Here is a 27791-nt window from a genome sequence, read left to right on the forward strand (position 1 = left end):
TAACAATATGATTAGAATTTAAGAGGCTTTGCTTTTGATAATGAATTAGGTAAATTTAGAGTCTATGCTGTTGATCAATTATTGTGGTTTATATTTTGTCAAATTTAGGGTTTGTTGAGTTGTTACTTAGCCTGTTTGGAAAACATCGACGAATGTTCTTCAATTTGTGATTTCTCTGTCACTGTGAATGGTAATTTTTGTTGCAGTTGGAACAGGACTGAAAAATCAGAAAATTGTATAAAATGATTTCAGTTACAAAAATTTCAGAGAAATGAAAATCAGAAAATTGTGCAAAAATCTGTTTGGTTGTCTTTTATAGTTCTCTCAAAACAGATTTCTATTTTGTTCTTGAGAACTGTTTTAAGAAAACTGAACCAGACCGTCTCTGTACTTTTGATAACGAATCAGGTTTAGAGTATGTGCTGTTGAATCAGATTTACTGACTGATGTTTGTGATCCCGAGGTTCAGTATGCACGCAATTACTGTTATTCAGTTAATTATGAATCCTTAGGGCCATTGTTATTTGAGAATACTATGTAAATCATTTTTAAGAATATGTTAAGTAACTTCATATAAGCAATTGCACCAAATTTTTTTGCTTACTCTTGATTATTGTGGTTGATATTTTGTCATATTGAGGGTTTGTTGAGTTAATTGTTGCTGTTACTTTGCTTGTTTGGAAAAATTCGGTGTTTTTTTTCTTTTCAATTTGTGATTTTCCTGTCACTGTGAATGGTAATTTCTGTTGCAGTTGGAACAGCTACCTGCAATGGTTGAGGGTGTTTGGTCCAATGAGGTCCACCTGCAGCTCGAGATGACTACCCAATTCCGGAATTTGCTATCAACAGGTGACAATTGGTCCTTATTATAGTGTATTTTGTTCATTTACATGTTTTATGGTTAGGAGATGCATGAATTTTAACGTTAGTTTTTAATCAGAGGATTGTCTTCCGGTTGAAGAAGTTATAAAATGTGGTGTTGTTCCACGTTTTGTTGAGTTTCTTATGAGGGTGGACTCCCCACAACTTCAGGTCTGGCATGCTATTATCCGTTATCTGACCTTTCTTTTTAAGTCTCTGTATTGATGCAATTTTATGTTTTCAATCTTCACTGTTTTCTATAGTTTGTTGCGGCTTGGTGCCTCACAAACATTGCTGCTTGGACATCTGAGAATATCAAGGTAGCAATATTATACGTGGCCATCCCAATTTTTGTAAGACTTCTTGGCTCTTCTGACCATGATGTTCGCGAGAAGGTACATAATTGTTAGAAATCATAGACTATTGCTTATCTAATCATCTAATATTTTGTAATTATTATAATTGATATGCTTTTAGTTAATGCATTGAATTTTAATTGAATTTATCTGTAAGATAGTTTTACATTTGCAATATATATAAATAATGGGTGTGTGGTTCCTCCTCCATTTTGGACATGCAGGCTGTATGTTTCTTGGGAAATGTTGCCGATAATTCCCCAAAATGTCGCGACTTTGTCCTTCGCCTTGGTGGATTGCTTCCTTTGCTGGCACAAACACAATTAATTGAGCATGGCAATCTTTCTATAATGAGAAGTGCTACCTGGGCACTTTCGAATCTATGTGGGGGCAAGCCGCAACCGCCTTTTGATCAGGTTGGTCTTTCTGATCTGCTGTTTCCACTTCTATCTCATGTTTTAGGGACTTACATGTCAGATCATGATAGGCTGTGGGCTGGTTTACTTGTATAGTTCATCCAATTAAGCATTTTTATAGAACACATTTTGTATGGAAATAGTTTTTTGGAATTAAAAATTTGACATAACTATCGTACTCAACTCAACTCATAAAACCTATCCTCAACTATTTGGTTGGCTACATTAATCCTGTTTTGCCACTCCGCTATGAAGCCTTAACCTCAATTAAACAACGTGTTATCATATATTATCTAACTATCTTTTAATTCATGTTAGTTTTGGTCTTCCCCTTCCTCTAAAATCACCCTCAATAAGGATCAAATCACTTTTCATTGGCCGTCTTGAACATGGTTGAACCATCTTAATTGGTTTTGCAGTTTTATCTTTAATTGATGATACTTCAATCATTTAGAGAATGTGTCCATTTCAATTTTTAACTATATTATCTTTCTCAAAAAATTAGGGTAACTGTTATTTTTAAAAGGAAAAGGTTATTGATTTATGTTAGGAAAACATCTACTTTTATGGCTGTGTGCCCATATAAAGTATGCATTTTGGCATAATCAATTTAACATGACTATTATTTTTCAGAAAAGAAAATAAATTTTTTTCCCTGGGCAAGTGGAAAATTTATAGATAGAAAACAATTTTGCTTTGTTGATCGTGTTTAGATGACTGCTTCTCCTTTTATGGCTGTGTATTTCTTTTATTTTGGCATAATCAATTGAACACAAGTATTATTTTCAGAAGAGAAGACCGAATCTAAGTTTTTTGAATCATGTTTAGAGAACATCCTGTGAATTTCACCAAGTACGATTTATTTCAAAAATCAAAATCGGTCTCTACCTTAATGGTTGTTTTTACTACAAATGTATCATTCATAGACATTTTTTTTGACATTATGAGTTTAAATATGCAATTTCTTGTTTTCATCTTTAAATTTTATTGAACAGACAAAACTAGCCCTTTCAGCTCTTCTGCGTTTGATTCACTCAAATGATGATGAAGTGTTGATTAATGCATGTTGGGCTCTCTCACATCTTTCGGATGGCACAAATGATGAAATTCAAGCTGTTATTGAAGCGGGAGTGTGCCCCCGGCTAGTTGCGCTTTTACAGTGAGAATTCTATTTAGTTTTATATAGTTTTTGGGTACTTCTTGTTGTGGGTTTTATGGCTTTCCTATTATTTTTTGTCCATCCTAAGATTGATATTTTCTTTATTTTGGAATTCTCAGTCACCCATCTCCTTTAGTGGTCTCTCCGGCTCTTCGTACAATTGGAAACATTCTCACTGGAGATGATATGCAAACGCAGGTGCAGGATTTTTAATCATACATGTATCAATTTCTTTTTCATTTTAAGTTTATATGATGCATATTTGTTCAATCTAAATTTTGTTTGTTTTTTTCATAAAAAATCATGTGATGCTATGTTTTCATGCTTTATATGTATGATTTATGAGAATAACATATTTTTCAAACATGAACAAGCCAGTTGCTCTAATTCTAGTTTTCTTAAATTTATTTGATTTTAAAAAATATATATATTTGTGAAACTAGTTGTGACATTTTATTTTGATTTGGTATTAGCTTTTAGGTCTGAATGTGTGTGTGTCTGTTTCTATGGCCCTTTTTTGGGTTTATGAAAAACAACCAAGGTGTTCTTGTGGTAGCATATACTTTGAGCACGTCATCATAATTCTTTTTTTTGGCTCTTTTGAATGTTTTATGCATTGAAAATGTATCCTCCAATATGACTTCTGCACCTGCCAACTGAAGCACAGAATGGAGGTGCAGAATAACACTGAATTAGAGCTTGATGTATAGTTTAGTTTTGTCAAGTTATTGCTTTGAACTGGTTAGGGTTACTGCAAGTCAGGAGCTATATCAGTGGCTTTAATTCACATTTGGGTGATTGGTTGATACTGATTGAGGTGTTGAATAACGCCATTCATTAAAGCTTAATGGACAGTTTGGTTCTGTCGAGTCATTGCTTTTATGTTGGAAATAGCCAGGGCTACTATAAGAAGAAAATATATCATGCGCTGAAAAAATCCCCTTTGAGGATGGGGGTGGGTTTGGGAGAAGGATTCTAATTCATATTATTTGTAAACATCTTTATAATATTTTTTTTTCATTATCCCTTTTGATTACTTTTGCTCTTTATTTTGCATTTTCATTCAATTTTCAATTCCAAAATTCACTTGAATTTTCTCTGTTATCGTGATTTCTTGTTAACTGTTATCTTGTAACATTTTTATATCAAATGATGTGCATGATCAGTGGCTGATGTTCCGAATTCGGCAGTTAAATACTTGTTTAAACTACTTCAAGCTTTTGAGGGAATTTGATACAAGGTGTCGTTGTGGAGTGTTGAAATGGGTAATTTGTAGGTTTACACTCTATAAAGTGGTAGGCTTCAGAGATAGGAAATTGCTGAAGTTTTGATTGAAAGGTGATAAGATACTGAAATTTCGTAAATTATGTGTGTGGCGTTAGTGGAAGAGGTTTGTGAGGTTGTGAAACTTAAAAAATCTTGAGGTTGGTTTTCTTGTTGAAAAAATTAAAATAGTGATACAATGCAAGATCGTGTTCCAAGGCTCTAATATGTCAGTGTGTGACCGGTGACTTAAAGTATAGAGGGGGGAGGTGAATAGGTTTGTGAGAACCGCACACAGTCAATTGTGTGAACTGTCTTGGGTGATAAATTGTGACACTGTTGCTTTTCTTTTAATTGATTTGAAAATGTGAACCCTTCATCTGGATAAATACTCACAAATAAGGTTGGAGTTCAGAAACCCTACTGTCAACAATTTTTGAATGTTGTACACGTGTCCTTTGTTATATCTTGTGGTAAACATTATTAGATTATACCTGATAGGATATGTTCTACATCAAATGCTATTTCTTGCATTTTCTCACAAATCGTATACATGTAAAAACCAAATTTTGGCATGTTGCTAGGCTGGATATTTTTCAGAATTCTGATTGTGTTTATTTTCACAAGTGTAATATTGCCTTATTGAAATCTTGTTAATTTATTTTCTTATGACGATTTCATGGTTATCAAACCCCAATCAGGATTGTAATATTGTACAATCCAAAATTGTTAAATGATCCTGATCATATAAAAAAAAGCAAAGAGATATGATCATATTCTGTAGGATCTTCATATGATCATAGTGGGATTTCCATAGGATGATCGTTCATGGGTATAGAATTTAATAATGAAGTGTTTGTTGTTATGTCATATTATTTTGGTATTTGCTATATTGTGTTAAAACTTAAAAGATTATCTTGATTTCTTTTTGTTAAAAAGTAATTTTGGTATTATAAAATATTGATTTTTGTAAGAGAAAAAAAAAAAACCCGAGAAGGTTTTGAAGTTGAAATCACATGCACAAGCTTACAACTTTAATGTTGCGATGTTGGGATATACCTTTTGGGCTACATTCTAAAATTTGTTAGAGTGGATTAAATTCATACATTCCATATGTTTGCAATTCCAAATCTATATATTTTGTGCTTTAGGCTTGTTCTGTGTCTATGTTAAGATATCTTTGCCTATAGATAGTTTTCATTTTCCATATTTATTTTATAAGATTGTACAATCCTTTATCAATCCTACAATTTCGTATTATATATCCCTCCATTGATCTAACATAGGATGCCGATCCTAATGACCTTCGGTGATTCTATGTTATTAACTTATTACTTTTTTCATTGATCAATTTCAGCGAATAAATTCAGTTTCATGGTATGTGAAGTTTCTATCCAATCTAATTGAGTATCCTTGCAATGCCTCTAGTGTATCATCAACCATCAAGTACTACCCCGTCTTCTGAATCTGTTGACAAGTAATTACAAGAAGAGCATTAAGAAGAAAGCTTGTTGGGCCATCTCAAACATCGCAGCCGGCAACAAGGAGCATATTCAGGTAAGCAACAGATGTATGAATCTCTTTTTTAAGTGTCATCTTGTTGGCTATAATTTTGGCATTGATCGGTTTATGTAATTGAAACTGGTTGTCCATGAGAAAGTGTTCTATTGTGTCATTTCATTCATTTCTATGTATATGGTTTATGGATGATTTTTGAAATTCTGCAGGCTGTGATTGAGGCTAATATTATTGGTCCTCTGGTCCATCTGCTTCAATATGCGGAGTTTGATCTCAAATTGGAGGCTGCACGGGCAATCTTGAATGCTAGCTTCGGTTGCACTCACAAACAAAGAAAGTATGATATTCATATAAAGATTTTGTAACTGTTCTTAATGGTATTATTGCATATTTCAATACAAAGGTTTAATTTTATTTGTTGGTGACAGGTACCTAGTGAGTCAAGGGTGTATCAAGCAATTGTGTGATCTTCTTGCTTGTCCTGACCCAAGGATTGGGACTGTCTGTTTGGAAGGGCCTGAAAACATCTTGAAGGCTGGAGAAGATGAGAAGAATTTGGATCGTACAGGAGGTGTAAATCTCTCTGTTCAAATGATCAATGATGTTGCTGAGGTGGTGGAAAACATTAAGAACCTTCGAAGTCGTGATAAATGGGAGATTTATGAGAAGGCATCAAAGATTCTTGAAACATATCGGTTGAAGAAAGATTTAATGCCGCCAGGTGATGCTTCTCAACCACGGTTCAGCTTTGGATAGGGTCAGCTTCTAGCGGCTTCAACTTCGACTGAAGGCATGTAAGCTCTCACTTTTTGATGGTATCATTTTACAAAATTATATGTGTGTTCTGGATGGTGTATGATTTTTTAATGTTCTTAGTATTTCAAATTTAGCATGGAAAAGTTGCTACATGTTTTGGTCCTCAGCGTGTAGATCATAAATCTGCAACAGTTCTGAGAAGCTGTTTGCATTGACGTCCTCATTACATATGGCGGGATAATAATTGGGTTTATGTCTGGTGTCATGAGGGCGAGACTTGGTGACTGGAGGTCACCGGTTCAAAACAAGGAAACAACATCTCCTTTATACTGTCTTATTGGAATTATGATTTGTATTTTGTAGGGTTCCACAGAACGGATGTTGCGAAAACCTCTATTCCTGCCCAGATTTTAGTTACAAGGAGCTTTAGAATTTCCTTTTTGTAAGCATTTGCTTTGAGAGTTTACGAGGATCTTGAAAATGTCTCTTCAGGCTCGGTTTTTTTTTTTTGGTTACTGGAATATTGTCTATAACCGTAAACAACGGAGGATCAGCATCATCATCATTGCCTTTATCCTGTACAAACCGGGCCGGCCACATGGATTCTCTTTCTCTACTCTTTTCTATTATATTCCATATCTTCTACTAGATTTAATTTTTTGAAATCCTTTCTTATCACTTCGTTCCAAGTATTATGGATACATTTTGTGTGCCCTTGCTATTTTTTATTTCCTTGTTCATTTGCTTTTTACAGACTACTTTTTCTGGAGAAGATTTTTTGAGAAGATTATCAACATTTCTCGGAGCTAACTTTTCGATCCAACAGCAGTTCATATTAGTTTTGCTGAATGAGAATTTGATAGAGATGAACCGAATGACTGTTACGGGTGCACAGGTATACTGATAAGTGACATAGAATAGTTGTATCAATAATCACCACGTTTAATTGGTTGCAAATTGTGATTGTGGTGTCGCTGATATATGGAAATAATGGAAAACAGTGGTACTAATACTTGCAGTGAAATCAAAAGTGAACAGTTATGTTAGAAAAATTGCAAATTCTATTATGAATATGTGACATTGCTCCATCCTTGTGCATGATCTACGTCGTATTACTCATATCTTTGTTGTGAAAGTTTCATTTAAAACCCATGCCACTTTTATGATTTATGAAATTAATTTAAATTGTTGATCGTATAATGTATTGTTTTTCCTCGTATTCAATGTATATGTGTGTGTGTGTGTCTGTTTTCCCTCTATTGTTATAAATCTCCCTAAAGTGAGGTAGCTTTAATCCCACTGCCAGTCTCCTTTTATGTTGCTGCCCTCAGGAACTGACTTTCTTATCTTTGGCTTTCTGTTTTTCTTTTCTTTTCTTTTCTTTTTTTATCTTCACTGTAAATATTAAAATTAATTGTAAAGAGTATATGTAGATTACATTTTACATTTCAAAAAGATTTCACGGCTATAGTTGTTTATAATTGCTATTGTTGTGAAATTTTAGTTTAAAATTTATGGCACTTTTGTGATTTATGAAATTGGTTCAAGTTTTATTTATTAATTTTGCTTAGGTAAGTCTTCACACACATGTTTCACAAATAGCTCATTAGGGCTTAAATTCTCACCTCATACTGACCTTTGAAGGAAGAGAGGTTATACTACTAGGTCATTGGTAATTGGTTTAAGTAAAGTTATTACTAGCATGATTGGTTTTTTTATATCGGGATAGGGGAAAAAAAATGTTATTATCATCATCATTATTCTTGCTTTTATTCAATATAAACGATGTGGCGGCCGAAACTGGCTCCTTGAGGTAATCGATGGCCAGGAATTTGCCAGGGGTGAGTTCGGTGGGAATGATAAGGAAATGGTTCCTAGGTCCACAGCCGCGAGTAGATGGATCGTGGCAAGATTGATGGTGGTTGTGAGATTGATCGCCATTGTTTTGCCTACTGCAAAGGTTCTCAGCAATACAAGTAATTTGCGCTGTGAAAGTCTTTTTTGTTTTCTTTTTTATAACAAAAATAATCTTTTAACAGTAGAAATAATTATTGGTTACGTTTTCAGTTTTTTGTAATTTCTGTTTAATAGTATAATTACACTTACAAAATGCATAAAATAATTTATTTTTTAACTCAAAATAGGAAATTTATGTAAAATTATTTATTAGCCTTTTCAGTGCTAAAATTGATTTTTATTTAGTTCTCAATTTGAGTTTTGCATAGTTATGATTTATTTGAATAATTTTGGAATCCTTATCCGTACTACTACCAAGATACACGTTCAATTTCTATATATCTTTTATTTTTAAAATAATATTAATTAATTAAGATAATAAAACTTAACTATCGGTACATAATGCCAATGATTGTGAGATAAATATGTAAGAGAGATATTCTATTCCTTTTAAATACCGACAAGAGTCCTTGTTCAATAGAATGGTGCAAAAAACACGATCAGTTTTTTCTAAAAGGTATATAAAAAAAAATAAAAAAACAGTGTTCGACACAAACTAGTATACTAGAGTCAATTTTTATCTACAATTGAATGTTTATCATTATATATATGGTGAAAAATTGTATTTAGTTTATTGTTGAAATTGTGAAGTTGGTCCAAAAACGAGCAATGGAGGGTTTAAGGAGGGTGATTGGTTTTTTGAAGAGGTTTGGCCAAGAGGATGATGATTTTAAGGTGTTCAATAACACACAAAAAAGACAATTGAAACCAATTCTCAGATACGAAGAGTCATATGTTATCGAGGTATGAAAATATTTAATATTCTTTTATTCGTTTGCAATTCTTAAAAAATCGGGAATTTATGTTCTGGTAGAGATGGATACATGTAGTGTGACTTTTAAAATAAAAAAATTGAGTATTCAAGGAGCATGTGAGTTTCTTGTTAATAGTGGGTTGGGAATCATATTTTTCTGATTTACTTTAAAAAAAAAAAAAAAAAATTACAGTATATGTTAAGTTTGATAGCATTTAATTAGTTTATGTTTTAACTACTCATTTATGGATGACTAATTGTGATCATTTATGGATGACTAATTGTGATCCTTTCAATAATTATTTTAATATTATTTTATAACTAATAAATTATATATTAAGATATTTATTTTATAATTAATATGGTCCTAACATCTCAAACGCATTTATCTCAAACTTGTTCTCAATTTGCTATGATGAATTTATTTTTGGTTGATTATTAATAACTCACAAATTATCTTAAGTGACCGATTGATTTGCTCTCAAACATAACTGGTGTGCATTGCTTTAATTTTTGAAAAAAAAAAAAAAAAAAAAACTACAGAGAGCAACCCAACCAAAGGATTGCGAGGATTGGATTCACAAAGCTTGTGTAATTAACTTTTCTTTAGTTTCGTGCAAAAAAAAAAAACTTACGAGTTTAAGTTGTGATTTTTGTTACGCTTTGTGATTTTTCACAACTTGGACGTGCTTTTTGTTACTTGCAGCAAGCCGAGGAAGACAGTCCGGAAGATGAGGAGGAGGAGGAGGAGTATGTCATTGTTGCACTAGAAGAAATTCTGGTACTTTAATATGTTAATATTAAATGACAATTGTACTTATTATATTTATATTATTTATCATTATAGCATATGAACAAAAATATTTTTTCAAATTTTTTAAGGACATGACACCAGCTCGATTAATATTTTATGATTGGGTGGGGTCGTGTTAGAATATTATTTTTATTAATCTATTAGAGAAGATTGGTGTAATTTACCCTAAAATTAAAAAGAAAATAAATTCATTAGATTAGGGGATATTGTTGGTTTAATGATGTGTTGTTTATCAAAAGTTGTTGGTTTAATGATGTTTTGTTTCTTATGATATGCTAATTTTGTTGTATTCAATTTTTTTTCTTATTGCTTTTGTTGTGAAATAATTTTGTCATTTATGCAATTGGATCAAGTTGTTGGATTGATTTTTATTTATTTATTTTTATTTATTGTTCATCTTAAATCGGAATCATAAGTTTTGAGACATGTCAACCCAAGTGTTATTATTAGTTAAAAAATTCTAGATATAAAAATTAGTGATTTATTTGTAAAGTTGAGAAAGACACAATTATAATTTAATTTAGTTTTTAAGGTTGCAGATTGATTAATAAAAAGAATTCATTCACTGACAAAAAAAACTTTTCATTCATTTATTAATATGTAAAATTATACAATTATTATTGTGAATAACTGTTATTAAAAATAAATAAATAAATAAAAAATAAAAAAAAAAAAGGCAAATGAAATTTATGACAAGTTGAGTGATCACTTTGACAAATATGATGATACAAAATATGATAGTAATCAACAAATTCAAATCTGATGAACAATTATCTAATTTAAGTCCAATTAAGCACTAAATTCAAAACCAGTGTAAAAACTCCTGATTGATGTCTATTTATATTCTCAGTCTTGGCGTTCAAAGAGTTTTTGTTTCAGTCGTTTCAAATCAAAACCCCCAAAACCCTCCGTTGCAAGTTCGCTCGCTCTCTCTCTCTCTCTCTCTACTCTCTCTTCTCTTTCTCTCTCTAGAATCTGGACTCTGGTTACAGTTCAACAATGTCGCTGAGACCGGAGAAGAAAGCCGAGGATCGGCGCAACAAGTACAAGGTCGCCGTCGACGCCGAGGAAGGTCGTCGTCGGAGAGAAGACGACATGGTGGAGATTCGAAAGAACCGAAGAGAAGAGAGCTTGCAGAAGAAGCGACGGCAGGGGCTTCAAGCCAATTTACAGCCGTTCATTGCCGCGGTGGAAAATGTCTCTGCCATGGAGAAGATGGTAACAGTATTGAATTCATCTTTTTAGCCTTCAAAAACCTGTAGAATTCTATCGGACTCGTTACATTTTTTCGTACATATCTATATATATAAGTTCTGGTTAGAATTTGAGAGATTTAGAGTCTACGCTGTTGAATCAGTTGTACTAATTGGCATTTGTGGTCACAAGGTTCAGCATTCACGCTGGTTAGAATTTGAGAGGTTTAGAGTCTGCTGTTGAATCAGTTGTCCCGATTGGTAATTGTGGTTCAGTATTCACTCTATATATATATATATATATATATATATATTCTGGTCAGAATTTGAGAGGCCTAAGTCTATACTGTTGAATCAGTTGTTCTGATTGGTATTTGTGATCACGAGGTTCAGTATTCACACCATATATATAATTGTGTGTGTGTATGTATATATTTTAGAATTTGAGAGATTTAGAGTCTATGCTGTTTAATCAGTTGTAACTTGTAATGATTGGTATGTATAATCAGTTGTAATGATTGGTTGATATAAATATATAAATGTATATATAGGTATAGGTTTTACTTTTGATAATGAATTAGGTTTAGAGTCTATGCTGTTGAATCAATTGTACTGATTGATATTTATGAATTGGGATCTGGAGGTTCATTATGCACGCTATTACTGTTGTTCGTCTAAATTGAATCTTTACTGTCACTGTTATATGTGACTACTAAGTATAGCACTTAAAGAGTTTGTTAAATAACTTAATATAAGCAATTGCGCCAAATTTTAATTCTCTCCCTCTCCCTCTCCCTCTTTCAATTAATTATTTTGTCATATTGAGGGTTTGTTGAGTTAATTGTTGCTGTAACTTAGCCTGTTTGGAAATATTCGGTGTTTCTCTCCAACTTGTGAATTGTAAATGGTTATTTTTGTTGCAGTTGGAACAACTACCTGCAATGGTTTCGGGTGTTTTTTCCAATGATTTCGATCTGCAGCTCCAGATGACTACTCAATTCAGGAAATTGCTATCAATAGGTGATAATTGGTCCTTATATAGTGCATTACGTTCTTTTGCATGCTTTTTTTCGTGTTTTATGGTTAGGAGATGAATCTTAACAGTAGTGTTTTATCAGAATGCTGTCCCCCAATTGAAGAAGTTATTAAATCTGGTGTTGTGCCACATTTTGTTAAGTTTCTTACAAGGAATGACTTCCCTCAGCTTCAGGTCTGGCATGATATAATCCGTTATCCGACCTTTCTTTTTATGTTTGTATAGATGTGATTGTATGTTTACAATCTATACTGTTTTCTGTAGTTTGAGGCGGCTTGGTCCCTCACAAACATTGCTTCTGGCACATCCGAGAATACGAAGGTGGTAATTGATCACGGGGCCATCCCACTATTTGTAAAACTTCTAGGCTCTCCTAGGGATGAAATTCGTGAGCAGGTACGTAATTGTGAGAGAAGATAGCCTCTTGCTTATTTAAATATTATAATTGCTACTATCTTCTTCTCTCATCACCGTTGGTTTATTTTCTTGCTTTTTGGTAATGCATCGAATTATAATCAAATTTAACTGTAAGATAGTTTTCCTTTTGCAATACAAATAATGTGTGTGGTTCCTTCTCCATGTGGACATGTAGGTTGTATGGGCCTTGGGAAATGTTGCTGGTGATTCCCCAATGTGTCGTGACCTTGTCCTTGGCCATGATGCATTGCTTCCGTTGCTGGCACAAATTAATGAGCATGCCGAGCTTTCTATGCTGAGAAATGCTACCTGGACGATTTCAAATCTATGTAGGGGCAAACCACAGCCTGCCTTTTATCAGGTTGTTCTCGCTGACCTGCTGTTTCCACTTCTATCTTGTGTTTTTGGTACTTACATGTCAGATCATGATAGACAGTGGGTTGCTCTGTGGTTCATCCAATTAAGCAACTTTTATAGTTTACAGAATAAATTTTGTATGGGAGTAGTTTTTGGAAAACTTATAATTTGATGTAACTACGGTACTCAGCTTAATTAATAAAGCCTTTTCTCAATTGTTTGGTTGGCTACATTAATCTTGTTTTGCCACTCTGCTGTGACGCCTTAATCTTAATTAAACCACATGCTATTATATATTTTCTAACTATTTTTACTTCACATGTATCACTCATAGACAGCTTTCTGACATTATGATTTTAAATATGAAATTTCTTACTTCTGTCTTTAAAAATATTGCACAGACAAAACCTGCACTTCTAGCTCTTCAGCGTCTTATTGACTCAGACGATGAAGAAGTGTTGTGTGATGCATGCTGGGCTCTCTCATATCTTTCGGATGGTACAAATGATATAATTCAAGCTGTTATTGATGCGGGGATGTGCCCCCAGCTAGTTGAGCTTTTGCGGTAAGAATTTTATTTAGTTTTATATTGTTTTGGGGTTTCCTGCTAGTTGTTATGCATCCTAAAACTGATATTTTCTTTATTTGGGAATTTTCAGTCATCCTTCTCCCTCGGTGATCATTCCTGCTCTTCGTACAGTTGGAAACATTGTCACTGGAAATGATACGCAAACTCAGGTGCAGGACATCTGGAACATGTTATCTTTTTATCATTTATTTATCAATTTCTTTTTCATTTTAACTTTATATTTTGGGGTTAATTTAAAGAATGGGGTTTTGTTTGTTTTTGTCACTAAAAATCATGTGATTATCTTTTCATGCTTAAGGTTATATGTCATGATTTATGTGAATAACATATGCTCAAACATGAACAAGTTAGTTGCTCTAATTGTAGATTTCTTGAATTTGTTTGATTTTATGGAACATAACCAGGGCATTCTTGTCGTAGCATGTACTACTTTTGAGTCATAATTCTTTTATTGGCTCCTTTTAATTGCATCCTCCAATACTGCTTCTGCATCTGACAACTGAAGCACAGACAAAACTAGAGCTTGATGGATAGTTTAATTTTGTCAAGTTATTGCTTCATGTCTGAACTAATTAGGTTTACCGTAAGTCAGGAGTTATATCAGTGGCTCTAATTTACATTTGGGTGATTGGTTGATACCGATTGAGGTGTTGAATAACACCATTTATTATAGCCCAATCAACAGTTTGGTGTTGTTGAGTCATTGCTTTTATATTGAAAATAGTTAGGCCTACTGTAAGAAGAAAATATATATCACGCGCTGAAAAAATCCCCATTGAGGATGGGTAATTCATATCTCTTGTAAGGATCTTTAATATTTTTACTTTAAGTTATCCTTTTATGATTACTTTCGCTGTTTTTTTTTTTTTTTTTTTTGGCACTCTCATTCCATTATCGATTTTGAAATTCACTTGAATTTTCTGTTATCTTGATTCATTGCTATGTGTGCTCGGACATGGGTATGGGTATGTGTTCGACACTTTTGGTTGGACATGTACCTAAAAACCATGTCTAGTAATTAAATTTTATTAGATTATTGCTTCAAAATGAGTGAAATGCCAATATTGCACAACCATGCATGTTACATAAAGACCTTATTTTACCTCAAAAAAATAAAATAAGATTATTAAATAATATAAATATTTAGCAGTTTCCACGTGTCTTTTTGTTTGGGCATTTGACACATCCAATGCGGATATATATCTGCACCCGACACACTGCCCGAGTTCATGTAACATTGGTAGATTGTTGAAATGGTTAAATTATAGGTTTAGTCTATAAAGTGGTAGCCTGGTAGGCTTCAGAGATGAGAAATTGCTGAAGTTTTTATTGAAAGGTGATAAGATGCTGAAGTTTCATAAATTATGTGCATGGGGGGAAAGAGGTTTGTGAGGTTGTGGAACTTAAAAGTTCTTGAGGTTGGTTTCCATGTTGAAAATTTTGAAATAGTGATGGTTTGTGAGACCTTTACTCGAGGCTTTGATATGTCAGAGTACAAAAGGTGCTTTAGGGGGGTTGCTTAGGTCTTAGTCTTACGGGTATTGTTTTTGCACTTAACTAACTTTTTGAATTTCCCTTGATTCTTATTTGAAATTCTGTTAGTTGTGAGAATTGATATTTGAATTCTCTTTTAGACCCTTTTATTGTCAATTTCCTTTACTCACGTTTTACGTGAAGAACCCAAACTGTCAAAAATCATGGGGACTAGTTTAGACATGCACAAACCAACATTTGGTGATTCGCTAGGCTGGTTTTTTATTTTTGAATTCTGATAGTGTTTATTTTAATATTTGGACTATTGCCTTATTAAAATCCTATTAATTATAAGTTGCTAGGCTGTAATTTTTTTAAATTTTTATTGTGATATTGTGGCCCGAATTTGGTGCCAGGTCGCATTGCGACCTACTTAAAACCCGACGACCCGTTGAATGAGCTTTGGTGGGCCCAAGCCCGGAAAATTTTCGGACCCGTTTTTTGCTCATTGGTTGTGGACCCTAATTAGTCTCTTGTAGCCCAATATATAAAGGCACTTAGGGTTTGGAGTGGAGGTAGAGAGAGACTCTGAAATTCGTACAGAAACAGAAAGATCATTAACTAAGCCATCCATTATAAAGTCGCAATACAACTTAACTACTGTATTGTAATTTGTAACAGCATTGTTATCAAGAGTCCTTTAAAATACAATGTGCCATCAAATAGTGACTCAAGGATGATATAGATATATATATCACCTCTTCTGCTTCAAAGAATTGTCGGTGAGTTGCCAACTGGAAGATAAGGTAAGCACCATAGGCGATCAGCATTACAATTGCTAGTTCATATGAATGGATGCACGTCAATTTCCAAGCCCTGTTGATTGGAAACAATTCAACTGAGAAACCATGTGGTGCCCTTTTTCTTGAAATGACGGGCTGAAAACTTGTAATATCCAATTTGCCACATAGTGAAAACTTTCGCCGGATCCCAACTGTGGATGTAGGCTGTTACCAAACCACGTACAAATCTTTGTGTGGCGTGTTTACTTTTCTATCATGATTCTTGATTCAACTTGGGTTTGTTGCGTTTGTCATAACATTTATGATTCTGACTATGTTTATTTTTATGGTTATCAAATCTCAATTAGGATTGCAAAATTGTACGATCTAAAATTATTAAATGATTCTGATCATATAAAAATAGCAAAGGGATATGATCATATACTGTAGAATCTTCATGTGATCAGAGTTCATATAATTAGCATTTCATAATTAAGTGTTGGTTGTTATGTCATAGTAAATTAGTATTTGGTTGATTGTGGAAAAACTAAGATTATCTTGATTTCTTTTTGTTGAAAAGTAACTTTGGTATCTGGATTTTCGTAAGAGAAAAAAATGATAACGTAAAGTTTTGAACTTGAATTCCTATGCACAACCTTACAGCTTTTATGTTGCAATGTCGGGATATATGCCTTTTGAGCTACATTCTCACTTTACTTGAGTCACATTCCATATGTTTGGAATAAAAATTCTATATATTTTATGTCTTAGGCTTGTGCTGGGTCTATGTTAAGATTTCTTTGTCTATACATATAGTTGCCCTTTTTCCTATTTATTTTATAAGATTTACAATCTTCAATCCAATTCTACAATTTCATCTCATGTTTCCTTCCATTGATCTAATATAGGATGCTAATCTAAGAAACTTAGGTGATTCTATGATTCTACTTTTTTCGTTGGTCAATTTCAGTGAATTATTCATTTTTATGATTGGTGAAGTTTCCGTCCAAGCTAATTGATTTTTCTTTCAATTCCTCCAGTTTATCATCAACCATCAAGCGCTACCCCGTCTTCTGAATCTGTTGACAAGTAATTACAAGAAGAACATTAAGAAGGAAGCTTGTTGGACCATCTCAAACATCACTGCTGGCAACAAGAAGCAGATTCAGGTAAGCAACAGATTTATGAATCTCTTTTAAGCGTCATCTTGTTGTCCAAATTTTTGGCATTGATTTGTTTATATAATTGAAACTGGTTGTGTATAAGAAACTGTTTTATTTTGTTATTTCTCATTGTTATTCATTATGGATAATTTTTGAAATTCTGCAGGCTGTGATTGAGGCTAATATTATTGGTCCTCTGATCCATCTGCTTCAAAATGCGGAGTTTGATATCAAGAAGGAAGCTGCATGGGCAATCTTGAATGCTACCACTGGAGCCACTCATGAACAAATAAAGTATGATATTCACGTACAGATTTTGTTTACTGTTATTAATGGTATTATTGCATATTTCAATACAAAGGTTTAATTCTATTTGTTGGTGACAGGTACCTAGCGAGTCAAGGGTGTGTCAAGCCATTGTGCGATCTTCTTGCTTGTTCTGACCCGAGGATTGTGAGTGTCTGTTTGGATGCGCTTGAAAACATCTTGAAGGTTGGAGAAGATGAGAAGAATCAGGATCTTACTGGAGGTGTTAATCTCTATGTTGAAATGATTGAAGACAATGAGGAGTTGGAAAAAATTGAGGATCTTCAAAATCATGACAACAATGAGATTTATGAGAAGGCAGTAATGATTCTTACGACATATTGGGAGGAGGAGGAAGGTGATTTTGAGACAGTGCTGCCAGATCCTTCCAGCGGCTTCAAGTTCGACTGAAGGTATGTATTCTCTTGGTACCTCAGATATCACTTTTTGATAGTACCGGTTTACACAATTTTATCTGGGAAATTGCTGCGTGTTAGGTCATTGAAGAGGTTGCTGAACTGGCTCGGGTTTCTTTGAGTTGCTGAGGTAAACTATCTGGATTTAGTCTTTTCTAGGGTTCCACAGTGTAAATGGTTGAGTCTTTTTAATTGCTATTGTCCTCGTAGTCATTAGTAGAATTCCCTTTATTCTAACTGTGGCTGGGTTAATTTCCGGAAAAACTTTATCCTGCCCAGCTTTTAGTTACGAGGATCTTGAGAATTTTGCATTTGCTCCGAGAGAATATCATTTTCTTTTTCTTGTAAATGTCTCGCGAGCATCTGTTTTTTCTTTTCTTTTTGGTTATAGGGAATATTGTTTATAACTGTAAACAACAGATAGCTATCAAAATCCTTATTGAAGTAAAAGGAATGACTAGTCTTATAGATACATTTTGTGTGCCCTTGCTGATAATTTTGATTGATTGGTAATATCAATGGCGAAATGGATATGTTTGAAAGTCGCTCTTTTGAATTTGCTGAATCTGTTAGTTTGAGAACAAGTTTGCTTAAGATTATTGACATTTCTCTGCTTCATCTCTATACTCCAACGGCATTTTGGTTAACGCCGTGAAGTAGTAGATAATGGGTGTAGATAATGGGTGGAGAGGACATAACAAGAAGAGCTTGAGCATTCATCAGCATAGTTTTGCTGAATGAGAATTTGATAGAGAAATAGAATGACCGTTACTGGTGTACATGCATACTGAAAAAAGGAGGAGAGTAGATTTGGAGGAAATTTAATTAAAATTTTGAACTAAATTTCTTTCCATTTTAATCGTGCTCCCAAATATGGCTTTAATTTTCTGAGGGGTTTTGTTCTGGAAATTTATTTTGAGTTTTCTTTTTAATGGAAAATGAGTATGGGTATTCCTTGTTTTCTAAATAATTTGTCTGGGGTTGTGTAAATAAGATATGTGTGTGTGTGTGTGTGGAGTTTTTGGCATTGGAGACTGCTGGAAGACTCAGACAAGATTATTATATTCGATTGTTTATCATTTAAATATGCAGCCATGCCAAAGTTAAAAGTCTTCGATTCTCTTTTCAAGATTTGAATGGGAAAGTATTTAAATATAAGATTGCAATTAACTCTGTTAAAAATTTATCATTGAGTTATTATTATTAACTATGTTTGTTTTCTTTAGATAATAATAAAATGGAAGAATTGTCCGGTTTTGTGATCTGGGCATAGCACGATTTTTTTTTTTCGGAAAAACTGATTTCTATTCTCAACAATCTCTTTGATTTGGAAATATTATAAAATCAAGTTTATCATTTTACTTTTCCAAATAGATAGAGTTAACGTAGATGAAATTTATTTAAATAATTATAGAATCAATACGCACCTCTTAAGTAAGATGGACACAACTTAAAAATATCAAACCAGTTTCAAGAAGAGGTGAGTGATTTAAGTTCGTAATGAGCAATTCGTAAACTTGAAATTCAGTTTAAGCAAATATTTTTTTATAATTATTTGAAAAATTGTATTATAAATTTTAATTTTAAATTTTTGAAAATTTCTGTTCAGATTAGGGAACCAAACGTTCATTCTTATTTAGTCACAACAATTTACTCTCAAAGTTTTTATAGCTTTTGTGCCTTACTTGAATGGACTAGCTTAGCACATCTTATTTACTTGGGAAGCCAATATTGTGACATAATCTCATGTGAGCAAGCTGCAGCCTTTCTTCTCTGAATCATCCTGCACACTCTCTTTCATATAGAGAATAGAGAGAGAGAGAGAGAGAGAGAGATTTTGAAGGCTCAGCTTTTGATATGTAAATTTTATTGATTGAAATGGTGTGAAGCCTGGGAAAATTGAAAAGCAGAACACAACCCCATGATAACCATTTAAGTAACAATGGAGAGCCATCACATCTGCAGACCACCACATCTTCTTCAGGCCTTTTTGTAGCTCATTCCGTTGTTCTGTTTCCACTACAAACATAACAAAAGTGGGAGGGTGGAATGTGATTGCTTTTTTGTGGACCTTTTTGTTCAACTTTTGGGGCCTTTTTGTCTCTTCTCCTAGACAATTTCTCTCTCTCTCTCTCTATATATATATATATATACACACACACATATATATATATATATTTCATTCTTACACTCGCTCGCACTTTGCACAAAAAAAGAAAAGAAAAAAATGCTTATAAGTTACAAGTTTAAAAAATTGATGTCATCCAAAGTGGGGGTAATGTAGGAATTTTCTTGTACCTGGACTTGGATTGATTGTGAATTCTTTCTATCTCTTGATTAAATGGGTGATGAAATGACATATGAGACCTAAAATAGAACAGCCATACGAACATTATGAATTGCGAATATTAAGGATTTTGATACGCTTATGTTGCACTCGGCAATTTGTATCACTGAATCGGTGCCTTAAGCTTGGAATTGGAATAAATTTAGTTTAAAATTTTAACTAAATTTATTTTAATTTCAAATTCAAGGGACCGATCCAATTGTTCCAAAATGTAATCAAATATTTATTAGGACTACAAATGAATCGTTCTGAACTTCAATCCATTTGGCCTTAACTTGTTTAAATTCATGACAAACCCGAAAAATTAAGCTTGGACTTGGCTCTACTCATAATAATCATAATAATAATAATAAACAATATTATATTTGTGTTTGGGGTTCGTTTGAATTCGTCTTCGAGATCACTTTGATTTGTTAAGAACATTTATGAACCTTCACGAACGTATTCGTAAACACATACGAGCCTACCCAAGTTTAATATTCATGAACCTGCATAAGTTGAATTTAACCAAGTTTGAGATTGATTCGTTTATTAAATGAGTTCAATAACCGAATTCTAACTTTAACTTGTTTATATAATGAATTAATTAGATTCAAACTTTAAACGAGATCTCATTTCATCCTTATAAATATTTGAACTCTTACTATCACTTTGAATAGTTGAAAAAATACCATCATGCTACATTATTATATCTCAAATATCATTTTACTTCCTATGAGAAAAATAGTAATGGGTTTTTTTTTTTTTTTTTTTTGTGGTTAAAAAGGTAAGCTACTAAAGATGTTATTATAATGGAAACTTTATGAAATTATGACATCTCTTTTGAAAAGTCTAACTATTATAGAAAAATATACTACTAACCCGTGCATGTCGACACGTGACGGTGTCTCTTTTAAATTTTAATTTTACAATTTTGGCGGGTGACACGTCACAAGATTTTGGTACAGGACATTTCAGTCATTTCACTTAGGGTTAGGGTTTTGCATTCGGTGATCCAGTCCACCCAGCATAGCAGCAGCATGTCGGTCTCTCTCTCTCTCTCTTAATCTCTGTCGGTCCTTTTATTAAGTTGAGGCAACAACGACTGACTCCTGCCACCTCTCTCTCTTTGATCTCTTTCTCTCTCTACATTTTCCCTCTTTATATCTGATCCTCTCTATGATACAGCTGCTCTGGCTTACTAGCTCTCTCCTCTGGGTTTTGTTCATCAGATCTCTTTCTTCAATGCAAATCTCTGTTTCACCATATATCACATAGATCTTCTGTTTTGTTTCCTCCATTTCTCACTCTATATCTCTGTTCTTTTCGAGATATGATTAGGGTTTTCAGATTTTCAGATCGTATGTCTGTAGCCTTCAAAACCCACTAGTTCATCACTCTGTTTGATAAGATTCATAGAGTCTCTGTTCTGGGTTACTTTTGGAAAGGCAATGGAGGTTCTGGATCAAAGCCAAAAGGTGAGTACAGAGTATATACATCATCATAAGCTCTGAATATGTGTTTTTAATCAGTACCCATTTCATCATTGCCTCTGATTTGAGTGATACAGTGATGGGTTCTGTTTGTTGATCTTGTTCTGATGATTTTGGAAATTTTCTCAGAAGCTTTGAATATGTGTTTTAAATCCATACCCATTTCATCATCGCTTCTGATTTTGTTTGTTGAACTTGTTCTGATGATTTTAGAATCACTCATAGGCTTTGAATATGTGTTTTTAATCAATACCCATTTCATCATTGCTTCTGATTTGAGTGATACAATGATGGGTTTTTGTTGATTGATTCCGTTTTGATGATTTAGGAATCATTGGCTGTAGAAACAAATGAGATCAAGAAATGTTGTGGTGATTGCAAGACCACCAAGACACCCTTATGGAGGAGTGGTCCAGCTGGGCCCAAGGTGAACCACCGCCACCCATTTGATCTTACTGGATTATCCTTGATTTTTTTTTTTTTTTTTTTTTTCATTTGAATCACTTTTATTATTTGTCTTTTTAATCAACTTTTTGGGGTTTTTTTTTTTTTTTTTTTTTTTTTGTTGGCTTGTTCAGTCTCTGTGTAATGCTTGTGGGATTAAGTATAGGAAGAAAAGGAATGCTGGGTTGGGTGTGACCAAAGGGTCAGAGAAGAGGAAAGAAAAACCCACCACTACCGCCACCGCCACCACCACCACCACCTCCGCCAAGGCTAGTAGTGGAAGTGCTAAGGGTGGTAAACTGAGGGAGACTTTGAGGGTGAGATTGATGAGTTTTGGCAAAGAGGTGGTGATGTTGCAGAGGCCAAGATCTCCAATGAAGAGACAAAGTAGTAGGAAGTTGGGAGAAGAGGAGGAAGCTGCTGTTTTGTTGATGGCTCTGTCTTGTGGCCAAGTTGTTGCTTAGAAGAAGAAAAAACAAAAACAAAAAACAAATATTAGTTAGAAAAGGGCCAACAAGACCCTAACTAAAGTAACTAGCCAAACATACCTTTCCCCTTTTCTTTATTTTATTTTTGTTTTAATTAATGTTTGTAGATCGTAGGTTTTTAAATAGTGAGTGTGTTAGAAGGCAAGTGAGTGAAAGTTGAAGGGGTTGGAATGTTTGTTTTTGGTGACACATTAAATGGGGAAATACGTAGTTTCTTGAAACTTTTGATGTAAATATTATGTTCTAGTTGATGAGAAAACAAATTAGATTTATCCTTGATATATCAATGTGCCCTTTCACACATGTCTGTTTTCAGTCTATTAACTTACTAATATGTGGTAATAAATTTGTGTGTGTGTGTGTGTGTACATGGTACTGCAACATGTTCTTAAAGAGTGACATCTGTTGAATTGAGAATTGTGGAATGTCTTCAATTTTTACATGTAAAATTGTAAATTCAAACGTATGATGGAGTTTTTGTGGGAACAGAGTTATTGATATCATATGGATTTACTTTTAATGTAATGTCCAATTATAATGAACATATTCAAATTTCGAAGATGAGAAAGTCAATGAGGCAACATTAATTTAAGTTCCATGATTGCCCCCACTAATTCTATTAAATTTTGGTACTGAATCATTAAAAATGTCTTCCTTCATTACAACATTGTGAAGTATTAGTTCGTTGGAAACACTTTTGGTCCATATTTATGTCCTTTGATTGAAAGGTGAGAATAAAGAAAACGGAAAGTGGATGTATTTCTCATTTTGTCTCACTAAATCCTTTTCATTGACTTTGTTAATATCTCTCTCCAAGCTAGGGGAGAGAGGAAAATTGATCTTTTACCTTACTTTGGGGCTAGGAAGTTCCCTTTGTTTTTTATGGACAATGGCTGTGTTATAATTCACTGTTGGGTACATCATGTCATGTTATACATGTATAATTTCACTGTTGGGTACTTCATGTCATAGTTGTACGTATACCTTCTCATATCACATGTACTAGTTGAGAAATTATTAAATAATTTTGGTCTATTGACATGGTGGATTAAGTTAAATCTAAACTTTCGAATTAAAAAAATGACCAACAGGTGAGCTTTCATTGGATTAATGTAACAATTGTCAAATAAATCAGAACTATCTAATAATTTTTTTTTCTAGACGGCAACTTTTTTTGGAAATAGGCTTAAAGGAATTCAAATTCAGAGTTATGATCTATAAAAAAATTATTTAATAGGGGTTTTTATTTTTTATTTTTTATGGAGTAAATAAAAGAGTGCTGTGGCTTTCAAAGATTGTTATAATGATGTTTCATGATTTTTTTTGATCTTTGGGAATAAAAATTGGTAAACTCTATTGGTAGAGGGAGTAATTAATTTTGGATCTGTTTCATGTTTTTTTTTTTTTTTTGTTATTCCATTCAAAAGATGGTGTTGTATAAATTTTAACTCAACATTTCCTCTGAGAAGGTGGAGTTCATATTATTCACTTCAGTCTCATTTTCACTATTCTCAGCAAAGGATGTTAAATATCTTCTTTCAAATACTATATGATAGAAAATTAAATATCTATTCAATTTAAGGAACAACCGAACTGACCACGATTGGGCAGAAGAGATTAGAGAAAGATAGAAAAATTAATTTATAAATATAAAATACAATTTTTGACCGTGCAAAATTATAAAAACTCCATTTCCTTTATTTTCAACTAAATAAAATGAGGTGTTACATTATCTCTTATTTTCATTATGCCATCTAACTGATACTATCTTTTTTTTAGGCTTGTCTCATTCAATTTTACATCAAAACTCGGATTTTTAAAAAACCTGTCTGGTTAGACAGAAACTATTGGCAGACACTTAAAGAAAGTCAAGTGAAAGAAAATTAAATTTTCAATATCAATTTGGTTAGTATGAAATTTTGCAAAAAAAATTACTGTATGTAAAATTACTATTTTATGCTTTGAGTAGCATATAACTTACCATAAAAGAAAGGAGAATATTGTAAGTTCACAAAATTTTCTCAAGGGATCAAAATTTTCTTGTGTTTTTTGAAAGAAAATTTTGTAGGAAAATTAGGTGGTTATGAAAAGTGATTTTTCTCGAAGTTTTCTTTTTCCTACTAATCAAAATTTTAAAATGTTCAAAAAAAAAAATCATTTTCTTTTGGGCTATTTTTATAAGAGGGATTTTAAAACCAGGCTCTCTCAGCAAAACAGGCCCAATGTCATTTAAGGAACTAAATGTTCAGTCAAGGACAAAGGCGTGAAAACTAAGCTTCATTAATATGAAATGTTTGAAATTTTATATATATATAAAAAGGATAATAATTCCTGAAGTAGAAGGCAAATTGTAACACGTGAAATGTACAAGAAATATGATTAATTTAACAAAATAATGTATTATATATATATGTGTGTGTGTGTATATATATGTTTGGAACAAGGACATTATTATATAACATATCCAAAGAGAAACAAAGAACTTTGATTTTACTTTAAAAAGAAAATAAAAAAAAGAGGCCAAGAGAGCTTTGAATCAAGTTGGGACGGAGTCAAGATTGCAAAGTGGATTGAGTTAAGAAAAAGAATAATATTGTATATGGATCGAACTGTAAATTATTGTATAGTAATATTAAATTTTTGTTTTTGGTTTTTTGGACCTGGACTATAGTCCAAATTAGCCTTTAATAATTCCGCCCCTAAATCAAGTAAACAAAAATAGTGAAATTATCTCAAATCAGAATGTTCATAACTAATACTGTCAAAATTAATGTCAGCTCATAAAGTATTACATCCAAAGAATGGTCCATACAAAAAGGTACTGTAACATAAAAAAATATATATAGAAAATAAAAATACCATTCATCTCTACCACCATGTAATATAACTCAGGTTTAGTAACTTATAGTGGTAGACTGGTAATAAAAGGTGAGAGTTGGAGTTTGGATGTGAGCTAATAGTTATATTAGTTAGCCACACTCAACGTCACTCATCCACGAAATTGTCAGTTTTCATTTTAAATATCAATAATAATTTGCTACTTCCAAAGAATTTCTATGAGGAGTCGATGTTTTTTTTTTATTTTAGAGCATCAGAATCAAATGTAACAAAATTAAATACTGCATGACATCACAATAGCCACGTACATGATAGGGAATATTAATACAAAAAATTTTAGAATTTAATTTTAAAAAATAAGATTAATTAGTAATTTGAAGAAAAAATAAATAAACAAACAAACAAATAAACAAACATAATTAAAAAAAATTGCAAACTTATAAAATTAACCATTCGTTTATTATTAGGGTTCTCATTTCTAATTCCTGCTCAACTTCATAATTCTTTTGAGACGGTAAGTAAAGAAATTCTTCTATTCATTGATTGACATCTAACACATAAATCTGTGGCAATTATAATCTGGTTATTTAATTTTTTTTTATTTTTTAATTTTTACCAGCACCACGAATATCACACCCAATTTTAGTAAACCTAACATCCACGCTCACATATCCTCACTATTTAAAGAAATAAGTACGGCACTCACACTCCGAGTCTGACTCTCACTCTAACGACCAACTCTACTATCAGACTTGTCCCAAAATTCTACCTCTTATATAATCATCTTCCCCTAAGATTGTTGGGATGGATTGTACCTCTACTCTTCTACAATATTTCATACCCTGCATATTAATACAATTTTCTAAAACCCTCCAAAACACTACACAATTCTCTATACAAACACTGTAACCCGGCCTCTTCTGTTGGACAACTTTATATTTTATTACAGAATATGGAACACAATATAAAAAGATAATTTATCATTTTAATAAAATGTTGTTTAGAGAATATGGAAAATAAATAGTAAAATCTAACATATATAACTTATCCATTAATTTTCAGTAAGTTATTTTACATGTCATATCCGACGGATTAGACCTCGACCTCAACTTTAACCTAAACCTTTACCAAACACTGAATAAATAAAATAAAAAATTATTTTATCTAAAAAAGATAAATATTTTTTGAAGAAAATACTTTATTTCGAAACAAACACAACTTTACTTTTTTTTTTTGCTCTTCAAATGTGGAGGGGGGAGTTGAAAATTATCTTTTGCCTTACTTTTGAGGTTAGGGAGTTCCCTTTGTATTTTATGTTTTTTCAGTCAAAGACTCATTTTTAGGCTAAATGATCAAACGGTGGTGTACTGTCTATATACCTTCGAACTATTTCAATCTTTTAACATTTCTCCGAGAGAGTGGAGCACATACCATTCACTTTAGTCTCATTTTCTCTTTCGAATATTTGATAGAAAATGAAAAATATTGCAAATCTCTGCAAATTGTTTTGATAGAGATTCGGAATGGTTGTGGTGCTTTAATTTCTTAATGAATTGATCAAAACTTTTACGAGTGAGTTATTATCTGTTGAAGTTCAAACATTTGAAAGGTATAGATTAATACGTACGGTCTCTCAATAAGGATAAAAAATAAATAAATAAGAAATTGGAAGGTCAAATCAATAATAATATAATAAAATTTAAATATTAGAAGGATAAAATCATTTTTGAAAATTATTTTACATCCAAATAAATTGAGATATTATAAAAAATTTCTGTGGTGGGACTCACTTTTGATCCATACAGTAGAGGGAGAGAAGGAAAAGGATAAACAATATTTTTGTCCTTTGATTGAAAAGTGATGGATGTCTTATTTTGCATAATCCTTTTCATTTACTTGTTAATTTGAGAGAAATCTTTGACCTTATTTTTAGGGGAAAAGGACGAGTTTTGGATTTATTTGAATGCTTGAGAAATTTACTAAATTCTACTCAAAAAGTAGAAACGAATCTAATTTTCACTTAACATTAGTCTAAGTCTCTGGAATGTTAAATATATTCTTTTGAATATTTGGTAGAAATTGAATGATAAATTCAAATTAAGGAGACAACTAAATTGATCCTTAGGACTCTCAAACCGCATGACTACTTACGCACCCCATTTGGAACCATGGTCTTCCACTTTAAAAGGTTGGAGATATTATTGCATTACAAGTCTTTTGTAGCAATTAAGTCTCTTATACTCGTTTAGAAATTACAGTTGTTTTGTGTTTTTGTTTTGACTCGAAACAGAAAAAAATGTTTTTGCTTTAAAATGTGTTTAATGCTATTCGAAAGTATGTTTGATAGCGTATATTTGTTGCAAGATTTTTAGGAATAAAAACATGAAAACATATCTAGTAGAAAAGTATTATAAGTTTAAAAAATAAATAGTTAGTTAAAAATATAATTCTTGAGTTATATATATATGTGTGTGTGTATGTGTAAAGTGTTTTTGTTACCATGCGAAAGCAATTGAAAGAATCAATTTGGTGCTTTCGGTTGGCCTCATTTTTTGAA

At 32.6% G+C, this 27791-nt stretch overlaps 3 protein-coding genes across 3 annotated transcripts; all 3 read left to right on the forward strand.

Annotated features, from left to right (window-relative positions):
- The first annotated feature begins 1435 nt into the window (after window positions 1-1435).
- On the forward strand, window positions 1436-6483 carry LOC132301140 (importin subunit alpha-1b-like). The gene is made up of 6 exons (XM_059798418.1): window positions 1436-1723; window positions 2629-2792; window positions 2912-2990; window positions 5484-5612; window positions 5783-5910; window positions 6002-6483. The coding sequence occupies exons 1-6, from the start codon at window positions 1436-1438 to the stop codon at window positions 6327-6329; spliced, it is 1116 nt and encodes a 371-aa protein (XP_059654401.1). The 3' UTR covers window positions 6330-6483.
- Window positions 6484-10054: 3571 nt separating this feature from the next.
- Window positions 10055-18140, forward strand: LOC132299619 (importin subunit alpha-1a-like). The gene is made up of 11 exons (XM_059796358.1): window positions 10055-11131; window positions 12030-12126; window positions 12225-12316; window positions 12407-12538; window positions 12735-12920; window positions 13318-13481; window positions 13576-13654; window positions 16801-16929; window positions 17090-17217; window positions 17310-17642; window positions 17727-18140. Exons 1-10 carry the CDS (start codon window positions 10913-10915, stop codon window positions 17638-17640), a joined length of 1557 nt encoding a protein of 518 aa, XP_059652341.1. The 5' UTR covers window positions 10055-10912; the 3' UTR covers window positions 17641-17642; window positions 17727-18140.
- Window positions 18141-21002: 2862 nt separating this feature from the next.
- Window positions 21003-22776, forward strand: LOC132299620 (GATA transcription factor 16-like). The gene is made up of 3 exons (XM_059796360.1): window positions 21003-21449; window positions 21793-21891; window positions 22043-22776. Exons 1-3 carry the CDS (start codon window positions 21423-21425, stop codon window positions 22370-22372), a joined length of 456 nt encoding a protein of 151 aa, XP_059652343.1. The 5' UTR covers window positions 21003-21422; the 3' UTR covers window positions 22373-22776.
- Window positions 22777-27791: the final 5015 nt, after the last annotated feature.

The sequence above is a fragment of the Cornus florida genome, unplaced genomic scaffold (genome assembly GCF_030987335.1).
Source record: "Cornus florida cultivar Cherokee Brave unplaced genomic scaffold, ASM3098733v1 CherokeeBrave_3.0.0_Hap2_Chr03, whole genome shotgun sequence".
Lineage (NCBI taxonomy): Eukaryota > Viridiplantae > Streptophyta > Magnoliopsida > Cornales > Cornaceae > Cornus > Cornus florida.

Excerpts from the sequence above, each read along its gene's own strand:
- LOC132299620 (XM_059796360.1), top strand. The coding sequence starts at position 21,423 with ATGGAGGTTCTGGATCAAAGCCAAAAG. Across the intron at positions 21,450-21,792 it reads TTCTGGATCAAAGCCAAAAG|GAATCATTGGCTGTAGAAAC; the intron begins GTGAGTACAGAG and ends TTGATGATTTAG. Across the intron at positions 21,892-22,042 it reads GTGGTCCAGCTGGGCCCAAG|TCTCTGTGTAATGCTTGTGG; the intron begins GTGAACCACCGC and ends TGGCTTGTTCAG.
- LOC132299619 (XM_059796358.1), top strand. The coding sequence starts at position 10,913 with ATGTCGCTGAGACCGGAGAAGAAAGCCGAGGATCGGCGCAACAAGTAC. Across the intron at positions 12,539-12,734 it reads GGGATGAAATTCGTGAGCAG|GTTGTATGGGCCTTGGGAAA; the intron begins GTACGTAATTGT and ends GTGGACATGTAG. Across the intron at positions 13,482-13,575 it reads CAGCTAGTTGAGCTTTTGCG|TCATCCTTCTCCCTCGGTGA; the intron begins GTAAGAATTTTA and ends GGGAATTTTCAG.
- LOC132301140 (XM_059798418.1), top strand. The coding sequence starts at position 1,436 with ATGCAGGCTGTATGTTTCTTGGGAAATGTTGCCGATAATTCCCCAAAA. Across the intron at positions 1,724-2,628 it reads GGCTGTGGGCTGGTTTACTT|ACAAAACTAGCCCTTTCAGC; the intron begins GTATAGTTCATC and ends TTTATTGAACAG. Across the intron at positions 5,911-6,001 it reads TGCACTCACAAACAAAGAAA|GTACCTAGTGAGTCAAGGGT; the intron begins GTATGATATTCA and ends TGTTGGTGACAG.